The sequence below is a fragment of the Heteronotia binoei genome, chromosome 11 (assembly GCF_032191835.1).
Source record: "Heteronotia binoei isolate CCM8104 ecotype False Entrance Well chromosome 11, APGP_CSIRO_Hbin_v1, whole genome shotgun sequence".
In the NCBI taxonomy this organism is placed as follows: Eukaryota; Metazoa; Chordata; class Lepidosauria; order Squamata; family Gekkonidae; genus Heteronotia; species Heteronotia binoei.
In genome coordinates this window covers 79,971,670-79,985,824 of record NC_083233.1, presented here as the reverse complement: position 1 = coordinate 79,985,824, position 14,155 = coordinate 79,971,670, and the positions used below count along the sequence as shown (strand labels likewise).

Genomic DNA, 14,155 nt, shown 5'->3' with positions numbered 1-14,155 from the left:
ACCACGGTGGTTTAATGTTTCACTTAAGGCTTCCGTCCAGATTAGCAACAACAAAAAAAGAGCTTGCAATAGCATAAAAAGGCAGAGGTAGTCTCCTGTGCAAGCACCAGTCATTTCTGACTCCGGGGTGACGTTGCATCACAACGTTTTCACATCAGACTATTTATGGGGTGGTTTGCCGTTGCCTTCCCCAGTCATCTATACTTCCCCCCCCCCCCCAGCAAGCTGAGTACTCATTTTACCGACCTCGGATGGATGGAAGGCAGCGTTAACCGTGAGCCGGCTACCTGAGCCCAGCTTCTGCTGGGATCGAACTCAGGTCGTGAGCAGAGAGCTCAGACTGCAGTACTGCAGCTTTACCACTCTGTGCCACGGGGCTCTTATGCAGTAGTATAAGCCATGCATATATACTCAGAAGTAAGTCTCGTGCCAGTAGATATAGTTGACTCCCAAGAAAGTAGGCTTAGAATTGTAGGGTTGGCTTTTTTGTTTGTTTTGTATCTGAAGGCATGAATATCAGTGAATATCGGTTTGAATGTCAGATTTGTGGAAGTCCATCGGCACCAAGAATGGTTCCAAGGGCAGGGGAAGGGGATTCTATTTTGTTTAAATCCAGTGGCATCTTACGATCAACAAAGTTTAATTCTGGGTCTTCTGCATGCACATAGACTCCTAGAGTTGGAAGGGACCGCCCCCCGGGTCATCTAGTCCAACCCCCTGCACAATGCAGGAAAGTCACAAATACATCCCCCTAAGTTCGCAGGATCAGCATTGCATGAAAAGCTAATATGCAGAAATAAAATTTGTTGGTCTTAAAGATGCCACTGGATTTACACCTCGTTCTGTTGCTTCAGACCTCCATGGCGACCCACCTGAATTTGTATTTTGCTTGTTTTTAAAGGAGGAGTGCTTCTTGCAGCTACCAAACGCTTAGCAGAGGTGTTACCTTCCCTTGTGTAAGAGACTGAGGAATGCCAACTCTTAGACGGCACATGCCAGCTAGTGTATACTTACTTACATTAATTGGGGAATATATTTTAGTCTTTCTGGAGGGGTATTAAAAAGTGATCTAGCTTTTTAATGACTAAAGCTCTGCAGCTGGTCTTGTGATTCTTTTTCTTTTTAAAAAGCTGCTGTCTTAACTTTCTCTTTTGCTCCTTAATGCAGCTGTTTTGGTTTTAGCTGAAAAGTTAGGTTAGATTTTCAAAGCTGTGCTGCTGCTGTCCTACTCTGTTTTTGAGACCCTGGGTTGTGTTTTATTGCTTGTCTGTTGTCGATTTTCTAATCACCGCCTTGGAAGCTTTTATACAATTTAACTACATTTAAAAAAAAATCAATTCAAAAACACACGGAAGCTACCGATTTAAAGTTACTCTTAATAGCATATCAACAAACACAAATGTAATGCAGCCCCTTTAGATGGAATTACGTTTGCTTAGGACATTGTATGCGCAGTTGTGGAAGCGAGAAAAAATACCAGAGAAATGGGATTGGATTGTAAAAGTTATGACATGGAGTGAAACGGATAAGTTAACAAGAACTTTAAGGGACTATGATTTAGAAGTATTTAAGATGGAGCGGAAGAAGTTCAGAAGATATGTAGAAAAAGAATGGGAAATAAAAGGACATTGGACAATTTTTGATAATGATTAAGTATAAGTGGGAGGAGGATATGAATTTTGGTTCTTATTAATTAGGGGTACCTTTTATAACGATGTTTTAAATATAGTACACCAGTGGGGGTCAAGTAACGGGGGGAGGGGTAGGTAGAAAGTAGTATATGGGATAGAGGAAAAAAGTAGTTATTAATGATGTAAGAAACTGAATATATTACCATATGTTACTAATAAAATTGTTTGAAACGTAGATGGAATTAAGTTTGCTGTTCCGTTATAACGATGAAATCGGCAAGTAAGCGGCAGCAAAAGACTGATTTTCAAAAGCTAAAGAACGGAAATCAGGGCAAGTGTTAGCGCAATGAAACACTTTACATAAAAGCAGGGCTTTTTTTGTTAGGAAAAGCCCAGCTTGAACTCATTTGCATATCAGGCCACACCCCCTGATGTCACCGTTGTCTCACACAGGGCTTTTTTTTGTAGAAAAAGCCCAACAGGGATCTATTTGCATATTAGACCGCACCCCCTAATGGCAAAGCTCCGTTCGTGGGCATTCCTGCTCAAAAAAAGCCCTGCGTCAAAGTAAAACAGGTCAGTCTTGCCAAATTGAGCTGCCCGCCACGTTCAGCATAATCCATAGAGCTGGGGGTCCCTGATGCAAAGCCTTTCCTGGTGCCTGTCAAGTGTTTTTAGAAAGGGTCACTGGGGATATATGTGTATGTGGGGGGGAGGTATTTGTGAAGTTCATGATTTGTGCAGGGGGTTGGGCTAGATGCCCTTGGAGGTCCCTTCCAACTCTATGTTTCTATGATTCCATTGCTTGGTTCTTTCTGGACCTTGACCCAAGACCAGGGCTTTTTTTGTAGCAGGAACTCCTTTGCCTATTAGGCCACACACCCCTGATGTAGCCAATCCTCCAAGAGCTTATAGGGCACTTCGTACAGGGCCTACTGGAAGTTCCAGGAGGACTGACTACCTCAGGAGCGTGAGGCCTAATCTGCAAAGGAGTTCCTGCTACAAAAAAAGCCCTGCCTAAGACATTTTGGTTCTCCATAGCTCAGGGGCAGAGTGCCTCCTTTGCATGCAGAAAGTCCCCCAGTGAGTCTTTGGCATCTCTTGTCCCAGGAATGGGAAAGGAACTCTTGCGCCTGAGATCCTGGAAGGATACTGCTATGAACACACATGAAGCTGCCTTGCACTGATCCAGACCACTGGTCCATCAAGGTCTCTGGAGATGCTGCCGGGGATTGAACTGGGGACCTTTGGCATGCCAGGCAGATGCTCTACCATTTGAAGAAGACCGGCAGTCCATAAAGATCGATATTGTCTACTCAGATGGGCAGCGGCTCATGGAGTTCCAGGCTGAGGTCTTTTGCATCCCCTCCTGCCTGGTGCTGTTTAACTGGGAATGCTGGAGATTGAATCTGGGAGCTTCTTCATGCAAAGCGGAGTCTCTTCTGCTGAGCTGACAGTCTTTGATTCAGGGCAGAGACTCCCCTGAACTCAATGTGCCACACTCCGGCTTTGTCTTGAGAGGGGATCTCTGGCTCAGTGGTGGAGCTGGAGTCCAATGTTTGCGCCTGGTCTCTCCTGGGAAAGGGGATTTGGGAAATGACTTTTCTCTGGCCTGGACAGCCACCGCCAATCAACAAAGACAAACTGGAGCTAGATGGACCCATGGTCTGTCTCAGTTTTGAGCAGTTTCTTATATTTACAATTACATGGCTGATAACAGCTAAATGCGAAATGCTGCACCAGAATTAAGAGGGTCCCTGGGCTGGACCTCCATCCTTCCGAGGTCAGTTTGGTGTAGTGGTTAAGTGTGCGGATTCTTATCTGGGAGAACCGGGTTTGATTCCCCACTCTTCCACTTGCACCTGCTGGAATGGCCTTGGGTCAGCCATAGCTCTGGCAGAGGTTGTCCTCGAAAGGGCAGCTTCTGTGAGAGCTCTCTCAGCCCTACCCACTTCACAGGGTGTCTGTTGTGGAGGCGGGGGGAGGTAAAGGAGATTGTAAGCCGCTCTGAGTCTCTGTCCTTGAAAGGGCAGTTTCTGGGAGAGCTCTCTCGGCCCCACCCACCTCACAGGGTGTCTGTTGTGGCGGGGAGGAGGTAAAGGAGATTGTGACTGCGCTGAGACTCTGACCAGTCTCACTGACCGATTTCCCACTCACCTTATGCCTCTCTGACGCTTCTCTTCTCAGCAGGGCTTGTGTCCAATTTCACACTATGTGCCCCAAGGCTGCAACTAGTGTTGGCTTTTTCGTGCAGCAAACAGAAATTGGTTTTGAGAGGTTTCTGTTTGCTGCACGAAAAAGCTGATGCTAGTTGCAGCCCTGGGGCAGATAGTGTGAAATCGGAGGGAAGCCCTGCTGAGGAGCGTCAAAGCGGAGTAAGGTGAGTGGGAAATCGGTCTCTGAGATTCGGAGTGTAGGGGGGGGGGATATAAATCCAATATCATCGTCATCTCATAGGGTGTCCGTTGTGGGGGAGGAAGGTTAAGGAGATTGTAAGCCGCTCTGAGACTCTGATTCAGAGAGAAGGGCGGGGTAGAAATCTACAGTCTCCTCCTCCTCCTCCTAGAATCCTAGAGTTGGATCTAGTCCAGCCCCCTGCACAATGCAGGAAACATACGAACACCTCCCCCTAAATTCACAGGATCCTCATTGCTGTCAGATGGCCATCTAGCCTCTGTTGAACAAACCTAGAATCCTAGAGTTGGAAGGGACCTCCAGGGGCATCTAGTCCAACCCCCTGCACAATGCAGGAAACTCACAAAAACCTCCCCCTAAATTCACAGGATCCTCATTGCTGTCAGATGGCCATCTAGCCTCTGTTGGAAAACCTCCAAGGAAGGAGAGCCCACCACCTCCCGAGGAGGAAGCCTGTTCCACTGAGGAATCGCTCTAACGGTCAGGAAGTTCATAGAATCCTAGAGTTGGAAGGGACCTCAAGGGTCATCTAGTCCAACTCCCTGCACAATGCAGGAAACTCACCAACACCTCCCCCCTAAATTCACAGGATCTTCATTGCTGTCAGATGGCCATCTAGCCTCTGTTGAAAAGCCTCCAAGGAAGCAGAGCCCACCACCTCCTGAGGAAGCCTGTTCCGCTGAGGAATCGCTCTAACGGTCAGGAAGTAATGTTGAGCCGGAAACTCTTTTGATTTTTGATTTTCCTCCTCCCCCTCCTCCTCCTCCTCTTCTTCTTCTTCTGTAAGAAGCTTGCTGGGGGTAAAGTGTAGATGACTGGGAAAGGCAATGGCTACCCACCCTGTAAAAAAAACAGTCTGTCAAGAAAACGCCGTGATGTGATGTCACCCCGTGGATCAGTAATGACTCAGTGCTTGCACAGGGGACGATCTTGACCTTTACCTGGGCTGATCCAGCATTTGGCTTGTGACATCTCTTATATGCTTTGCACGGACAGCGGGGCATTTTGGCACCATCAGACAACACCCCAAGGGGCCTGTTCCGGGAGCCGCAGAGGCAGCTGGTCTGGAGAATCGGAGTCAGGTGAGCGGTCTCTGTTTCCTGACCTGCTTCTCGGCCAGAAGAGGCGGCTGTGCAGAGAAATCCCAGAATTCAATAGCCTCCCGTTCGACCTCCTATCGCAAAGAAGGCCTGGGTCGCAGAAGCATCTGGAATTAATGAGGCAGGCTGGTGCGGTGCAGAAATCAATGCTTCCTGCCTTAATTGCGCTGTGTTCGAGCTTCGTCTTTTTTATTTTGAGTCATGTAGTTACAACTGGAGACATCTCTTTAAACAGTGAGCACCTGGTTGCCAGGTAGGGTTGCCCGGTGTCCCCCCCCCCCCGACCACCAGCAAGGGGATGAGGGGGTAGGGTTGCAAGATCCAGCTGCAGAAACTCCTAAAGATTTGGGAATGGAGGACAGGGAACCTCAGTGGGGTACAATGCCGCAGACTCTACCGTCCAAAGCATCAGTTTTCTCTAGGGGAGCTGATTTCTCTTGGAGAAATTCTCTTGATTTCTCCTGGAGATGAGCTGGAATTCCAGGGGATCCTCAGGTTCCCACCTGGAGGCTGGCATCCCTGTGACTCCAGGCGAGTTGAGAGGAACAGCCTTATGCATAAAGTGTAGCTCCCTTCTGTATCGGTCAGGGTTTCCCAGCTTTCCAATGGCGGAGGCAGTCTTCCCAGTCCACTATGTTAAATCTGGAGGCACCCGCTGTTCTTGCAGTCTGGCTGGGAAAAAGGCAAGCGCAGAACAGTGATTTAATCAGAGACACAACTCTTCCCAGGGCTGGTCATTTTTCTAAAGGAGGAGAAATGGAACCAATCCAGAAACACATCACGTTTAATTATCCCCAGCACAGGTAATTTGAAAAGAGACATACCAAAGATATGCAGATCATGCAGAGAGGCAGCAGGAAACCTCCTGTGGATTCAAGGGAACCTGTATTTACTAATTTATTTCTTGTAGCACAAAGCTAGGCAATGATCTCTTTGGCAGTTTAGCTTTTTGTTTGTCACTTGTGTAGGAAGGGCTTCTTGTGGAATAAAACAGCAGAGCGTCCATGTCTCCTCCCTACCTACCTTGCAGCGTTGCTGTGAACGTAATATAGGAGAACCCCTGCTCTGAGCTTCTTGGATAAAGGAAGAGATACAAATCTGAGGATAAATATTGTCAGTGGCCATAACTTGGTGGTAGAGCCCATGCTTTGAATACAGAAGGTCCTGTGTTCGATTTCTGGCACATTCAGTTAAAGGAGCACATGTAGCTTGTATTGGAGAACTGCTTGTTCAGCTGCTGAGATCCTAGAGAGGGGTTGCCAGGACTACATGGGGTGGCTGAAGCGAAGATCTGAATTTGGTAGAAGGCAACCTAATACGTTAGTTTATTCATTTACTGCTTTTTGTAGCCTCTCCCCCACCCCTGTGTCTGAAAAAAGACTCAAATGGTCTTGCTAGTAAATTAATTTTTCTGTTGCATGAGAGTTAGCAATATATTTTAGCAACAATACAAATACCATTTTTTTAAAAAAAGTTGAACTGTTTTTTTGTTTTTAACCCAAAGCTCTTTGTTGAATCTAGAACCATCATTAGATCTTTGAAACGAGTTGCTTCTTTTTTAAATCACAAAGCTCAAATGATGCTCTGTATTCTTGGTGCTTGGGGGGGGGGCAAGAGTGGGAGGGCTTCTAGTGTCCTGGTCCCACTGGTGGACCTCCTGGTGGCACCTGGTTTTTTGGCCACTGTGTGACACAGAGTATTTGACTGGATGGGCCATTGGCCTGATCCAACACGGCTTCTCTTATGTTCTTATGTGACACAGAGTGTTGGACTGGATGGGCCACTGGCCTGATCCAACAGGGCTTCTCTTATGTTATTATGTGACACAGAGTGTTGGACTGGATGGGCCACTGGCCTGATCCAACACGGCTTCTCTTATGTTCTTATGTGACACAGAGTGCTGGACTGGATGGGCCATTGGCCTGATCCAACAGGGCTTCTCTTATGTTCTTATGTGACACAGAGTGCTGGACTGGATGGGCCACTGGCCTGATCCAACACGGCTTTTCTTATGTTCTTATGTGACACAGAGTGTTGGACTGGATGGGCCATTGGCCTGATCCAACATGGCTTTTCTTATGTTCTTATGTGATACAGAGTGTTGGACTGGATGGGCCACTGGTCTGATCCAACATGGTTTCTCTTATGTTCTTATGTGACACAGAGTGTTGGACTGGATGGGCCACTGGCCTGATCCAACATGGCTTCTCTTATGTTCTTATGTGATACAGAGTGTTGGACTGGATGGGCCACTGGTCTGATCCAACATGGTTTCTCTTATGTTCTTATGTGACACAGAGTGTTGGACTGGATGGGCCATTGGCCTGATCCAACATGGCTTCTCTTATGTTCTTATGTGATACAGAGTGTTGGACTGGATGGGCCACTGGTCTGATCCAACATGGCTTCTCTTATGTTCTTATGTGACACAGAGTGTTGGACTGGATGGGCCACTGGCCTGATCCAACACGGCTGCTCTTATGTTCTCAAGCTTTTATGCCTCCAAAGTTTCCAAAACTGTGGCCGGCGGCAGAGGGCATCCAGGATGGGCAAATGCCAGGATGTTGGCACTAATTTGTAAGACAACTGTGCAGTTTATGCTTAAATGATTTTGGCAGAGTTGAACTCCAGCGCGTAAGGAAAATTTACAGGTAATGACTAATATGGGGATCCTTACAATTTGTTAAAAGGAGGAAGAATTTTCACAGGTCTTCCAGATGTGTTGAAACTAATCCTGATTGAATTAGTTGTAGGTTACGATTAGAAGATCCCAGGGGCTTGAAAATAAGAGCGAATTGTAATTAAACACACACACACATACGAGGAATGGAATTTGCATTGCTTAGAAGAATCAGCTAAACAGCAGCTCTGATTATGGCACCAACACACTATTTAAACGTAGCACATTCCTTGCGACAATCCAAGCTAAGCCAGCAATCTATAAATATGCTATGTTTAAAATTATCTAAAAAAGATTTTTAAACGAAACCCTCTCCAGGGCAGAAATGAAGATGCTAACAGTTTTCCCAGGAAAGGAAGGGCAAAACTGAACAAGAGAGAGACCCTCACTTTCCCCGTTGGGGGGGTTTAGTTAACCCTTTCTTCCCACTAGGAATGGTTTTGACAGCCGGTGGCAGAATGTTTCCTCACCCAAGGATACCTTCCCAGATTTCTCCCCCAGGCCCTTAGAAAAGGTGGAACACGGCAAATAGGAATCAAACCTGATGTTAAGGAATCGGCTGATGGCTCTCAGGTATTAGCATTTCATGGGACGCACATCTGAGATCTGAGTATTGTGCTCGTACGTAAGTCTTTCCTAGAGGGCAGCTTTTGTGTCCTGAGTTTTTACTTGTGGTTTGGGGGGCTTCAGTTTGGGGGGCTTTGTTGTTTTGAGCATCATTGTCTGGGGCAGTGATGCTCTGTATTCTTGGTGCTTGGGGGGCACAGTGGGAGGGCTTCTAGTTTTCTGGCCCCACTGGTGGACCTCCTGATGGCACTTGGTTTTTTTGGTACCTGTGTGACACAGAGTGTTGGACTGGATGGGCCATTGGCCTGATCCAACATGGCTTCTCTGATGTTCTTATGTGACACAGAGTGTTGGACTGGATGGGCCACTGGCCTGATCCAACAGGGCTTCTCTTATGTTCTTATGTGACACAGAGTGTTGGACTGGATGGGCCACTGGCCTGATCCAACAGGGCTTCTCTGATGTTCTTATGTGACACAGAGTGTTGGACTGGATGGGCCATTGGCCTGATCCAACAGGGCTTCTCTTATGTTCTTATGTGACACAGAGTGTTGGACTGGATGGGCCATTGGCCTGATCCAACAGGGCTTCTCTGATGTTCTTATGTGACACAGAGTGTTGGACTGGATGGGCCATTGGCCTGATCCAACAGGGCTTCTCTTATGTTCTTATGTGACACAGAGTGTTGGACTGGATGGGCCATTGGCCTGATCCAACATGGCTTCCCTTACGTTCTTATGTTAGCTGCCCTGAGCCCGTTAGGGGACGGCGGGATATAAATTTGATTAAATAAATAAATAAATAAGTGTTGAGTTATTTGTTGTTTGGTCGTGGAATAAAGATGAAAAGCCACTAGTCTACTCCAGCTTTCCAAAACTGAACAGGATCTCACCTTTCTTTTGGGCAGGGAATTCCATCAGCCCAGCCAGCATGAAGCGGTAGATGGAGTGGGTGCTTTCACACGGCGACTGTTTGCAAGTGGATTTTGTTATTCTCACACAGCAAAAATCCAGTTGCAAAGCGTGTTGTTTAGTGTAGTGTGAACGCAGCCCGTGTCGTGCTTGGACCCAAGTCTGAAACGCCTGCTCAGCCACAAAACCGACTTTCCTCCGTTTCCTTTCCCTCAGGCTCAGACGCTTCACGTGGTGGCTGTGTGTATAAACAGCGTGCTTTGAGGTCCTTGGAGGAAAGCCATGCAGTGCGATGAATCAAACAGTAATTAGGTCAAGCCGGAGGAAATACTGAAGAGGACCAAAATCTAATTTTTGTCTCTGTGCTTTGGGTTGAAATAGAGCTAGGTAGCCATTGCCATTAGCACTCGGGAAGTGTTGCCACACCTACCTGTGATGCTGAGGCAAGTTAACTGAATTCATTCCCTAGCTGGTATTCTCTTGTTTGTCTGGGGCATAGGCCCCGGCAGCTATTTCTTTGGCCTTTGGCCTTCATTCTCTTGTCCCGTGGTAGTATTAGGGTTGCCAGTCCCCAGGTGGGGGCAGGGGATCCCCTGGTTTGGAGGCTCTCTCTCTGCTTCAGGGTCATTAGAAAGCTGGGGGAGGGAAGGAAAATATCTGCTAGGCGCTGCAGTATTCCCTATGGAGACCGATGCCAATAGGGTATAATAGAGAATCGATCCATGGGTATCTGGGGCTCGGGGGGCTGTTTTTTGAGACAGAGGAACCAAATTTGCAGCATAGCATCTCATGCTTCTTCTCAAAATACGCTCCACGTTTCAAAAGGATTGGGCCAGGGGGCCCAATTCTATGAGACCCCAAAGAAGGGGTGCCCCTGTCCTTCCATTATTTCCAACGGAGGGAAGGCATTTAAAAGGTGTGCGGTCCCTTTAGATCTGATGGCCGGCACTCCCTTTGGAGTTCAATGGTGCTTGTCACACCCTTGCTCTTGGCTCCACCTCCAGTGTCTCCTGGCTCCACCCCCAATGTCTCCTGGCTCCACTCCCAACATCTCCCGGTTCCACCCCCAAAGTCCCCAGTTATTTCTTGAATTGGACCTGGCAACCCCAGGTAGTATGTATGGAAGTGAAGCTTCACTGGCCCCATCGATGGCGAATTAAAGTTTTATTGGGAGATTCACGATGCAGTTGCTTTGCTTGAGGTAAAGCCAGTCTGGGCCTGGTGAGATCCTGGAGACCTCCTGGGAATCCTGGGCTCCATGAAAGAGGGAAAGGCAGAATATAAACGCAAGGAAGTGACTGTCCCAAGCGTTGGGATTCCAGCTCTCTGTCAAGACTAATACATTTTTTTGATTTATTTACGTTGTATTTCTATCCCGCCCATTCTGTACAGACTCAAGGTAACAGCAAACAGAAACGATATTTATGTGTATTAATAACTAGGGTTTTATCTGTTTTATCTGTTTTATCTGTTTTAAATATGGATCCCTTTATATGTGTAATTTTGATGGATCTACTATTGGAAGCCGCCCTGAGCCACTTGTGGGAAGGGCGGGGTATAAATCTTAAATAAATAAATAAATAAATAAAACAATCAGATACATTTTATTTATTTATTTATTATTTATATCCCGCCCTTCCCACCAAGGTGGCTCAGGGCGGCTTACAACAGATAAGTCAACATAATATTAAATTGGTATTTAAATATATAAACATTTAAAACATGCAAAACATTTAAAAACATTAAGCATTTCGGCAGTATGCAGAGCAAGGATCTGATAGAGCTACATTTAATTTCCTATATCAGTTAGGTGTAAGCTAGCCAGAAGAGGGTTGTCTTACAGGCCCTGCGGAACTGAATAAGGTCCCGCAGGGCCCTCACCTCTTCCGGCAGCTGGTTCCACCATGTAGGGGCCATAACAGAGAAGGCCCTGTCCCTAGTGGGTTTTAGGCGGGCTTCTTTTGGCCCAGAGATAACGAGAAGATTTTGACAATGACAATGGTGCTACTTCAGGCGGGTCGTGTAATATTTTCTTTCTCACGCGCAGATCCCAGGCCGTTAGTAATCAAAGCGCGATGGATCCAGATGTGGTGGCAGCCCCCTCCCATTAGATGTTCTATGCCATCCGAAACAGTTCAGTCTTGCAGGCCCTGCGGAACGGCGATAAATCCCGCGGGGCCCTGATGGCTTCTGGAAGGATGTTCCAAAGCACTGGGGCCGCCACCGAGAAGGCTCTTGCTCTGGTGGAGTTGAGCCTAGCCTCCTTTAGCCCAGGGACAGCCAGAAGATTTGGAGAGCTTGATCGCAGTGCTCTCTGGGGAACACTTTCCCTATGAAGAAAGGTTGAAACGCTTAGAGCTCTTTAGCTTGGAGAAACGTCGACTGCGGGGTGACATGATAGAGGTTTACAAGATAATGCATGGGATGGAGAAAGTAGAGAAAGAAGTCCTTTTCTCCTTTTCTCACAATACAAGAACTCGTGGGCATTCGATGAAATTGCTGAGCAGACAGATTAAAACGGATAAAAGGAAGTACTTCTTCACCCAAAGGGTGATTAACATGTGGAATTCACTGCCACGGGAGGTGGTGGCGGCCACAAGCATAGCCACCTTCAAGAGGGGGTTAGATAAAAATATGGAGCAGAGGTCCATCAGTGGCTATTAGCCACACTGTTTGTGTGTGTGTGTGTGTATTTGGCCGCTGTGTGACACATAATGTTGGACTGGATGGGCCATTGGCCTGATCTAACATGGCTTCTCTTATGTGGGGCAAGGCGGTCCCGCAGATAGGTTGGTCCTAGGCCATATAGGGCTTTGAAAGGACCAGGCTACTCACGGAGCTCCGTCAGGTGTCAAAGGGCACTCTTGCATTGAAGAGACCTAGTGTTTTCCCTGTTGGATGCACGGCTGGCAGGAAGTCTGGGTTTGTGGCTGGTGTGCGAGAAGGGCATTAGTCACATGCTGGATGGCTGAATCTTGGCTCAGCTACATATAAGGATGTCACTGGGCACAGGAGATCGAACGCTTTGGGCAGAACCTACTCTCTTGGGAGCAAGTCCCATTGATTGGCAAATGAACTTACGTCCGAGTAACCCCATTTCAAGTTTATTTAATTTAGTATTACATTTCATTTGCTAGGGTCGCCAACCTCCAGGTGGTGACTGGAGCTCTCCTGGGATTACAGGTGTTCTCCAGACTACAGGAATCAGTTCCCCTGGAGAAAAGGGCGACTTTGGAAGGAGAACCCTATGGCATTATATCCCCTTGAAGTCCCTCCGCGCTGCAGACTTTGCCCTCCTCAGACTCCACCCCAAAATCTCCAGGTATTTCCCAACATGGAGGTCGGAACCTTATTTGTACTCTGCAGGGCTTTTTTTTGTAGCAGGAACTCCTTTGCATATTAGGCCACACCCACCTGATGTTGTCTATCCTCCAAAACGTACAGGGCTCTTCGTACAGGGCCCACTGTAAGCTCCGGGAGGATTGGCTACATCATGTGGGTGTGGCCTAACATGCAAAGGAGTTCCTGCTGCAAAAAAAGCCCTGGGACTCTGCCTTTCTCCCTAACGGGAATCCCAAAGCAGCTTACATTGGTCTCTCCTCCATTTGATTTGCGCAACAACCCTATGAGGAAGGTTAGGCTGCGAGCGGCCGAATGGCCCAAGGTCACCCAGCGAGCTTCCATGGCGGATTCAGTCGAACTCTGACCTTACTGTGGCCATGGGAATGGACGGAGGATTCTTAGTTACCGGCTTGTGAGGATCCAAATGTTATTAATACAGTCTGAAAGTAAACAGGGTGTTGATATTTTTAGCAAATTGTTCTTTATGGTATTGATTTACACGTAATGTAGTACTTGCCTGAACAGTGGTTATATATCTGCAAGCATTCATCATCTCAAATAGCTATGAACTTAGTCAATTTTTTTTATTTATTAGATGCGATGATGGCATTTTTATATTTGAATTTCTGCCCTGCCCATTCCCAGAGCTCCGGGCAGGCCGCTGTTTAAGCACACACTCTTGCTCTCTTTCTCCAATTAAATCAAAACAGAACGCTGATCCCTCTTGCCGATTTTGGGCAAGAGGCTGCCTTTGTTTTGAAGAAGCAAGACTGCTCTGCACTTCTGAACCATGTACAGCGGTGGTCCCAATTAGCGTTCCCTCTACGCTGAGTTAGTGTGAGCTAGCTCAATTTTTTTAGGCTCCAGCTCACACATTTTTGTCTTCGCTCAGGAAGGATGACCCCAGAGCACAGTCATTGATGCAGCAGCTCACAACTTGAATACCAGTAGCTCACAACGTAAATTTTTTGCTCACAAGACTTTGCAACTTAGAGGGAACATTGGATGTTTTTGGCACCAGGGACCGGTTTTATGGAAGACAATTTTTCCACGGACCGGGTGGGGTGGGGAGGGCGATGGTTGGGGGATGATACAATTGTGCACTTTATTTCTATTAGTTTGACGTGGTGGTGAAGTGTGCAGACTCTTATCTGGAAGAACTGGGTTTGGTTTCCCACTTCTCCGCTTGCAGCTGCTGGAATGGCCTTGGGTTAGCCACAGCTCTTTCAGAGCTCTCCTTGAAAGGGCAGCTTCTGGGAGAGCTCTCTCAGCCCCACACACCTCACAGGGTGTGCGTTGTGGGGGAGGAAGATAAAGGAGATTGTGAGCCGCTGTGGGTCTCTGAGATTCGAAGTGGAGGACAGGATATAAATCCAATGTCATCTTCTGCTGACTACATTATAATATATAATCCAGAGTCGTTGTCTTTGTCTTCTGACTACATTGCACTATATAACAAAATAATTATACAACTGACGGCCCGGTTGCTAACAGGCCATAGACTGGTAC

At 47.2% G+C, this 14,155-nt stretch overlaps 1 protein-coding gene across 1 annotated transcript in view; it reads right to left on the bottom strand.

Moving 5' to 3' along the window:
* Window positions 1–12,988, bottom strand: part of CUX2 (cut like homeobox 2) — a 106,039-nt gene extending 93,051 nt beyond the window's left edge. The window contains exon 1 of the mRNA XM_060249172.1: window positions 12,893–12,988. Within this exon, the coding sequence (XP_060105155.1) occupies window positions 12,893–12,988 (96 nt within the window). The remainder of the gene's footprint in view (window positions 1–12,892) is intronic.
* Between the last annotated feature and the right edge of the window lie 1,167 nt (window positions 12,989–14,155).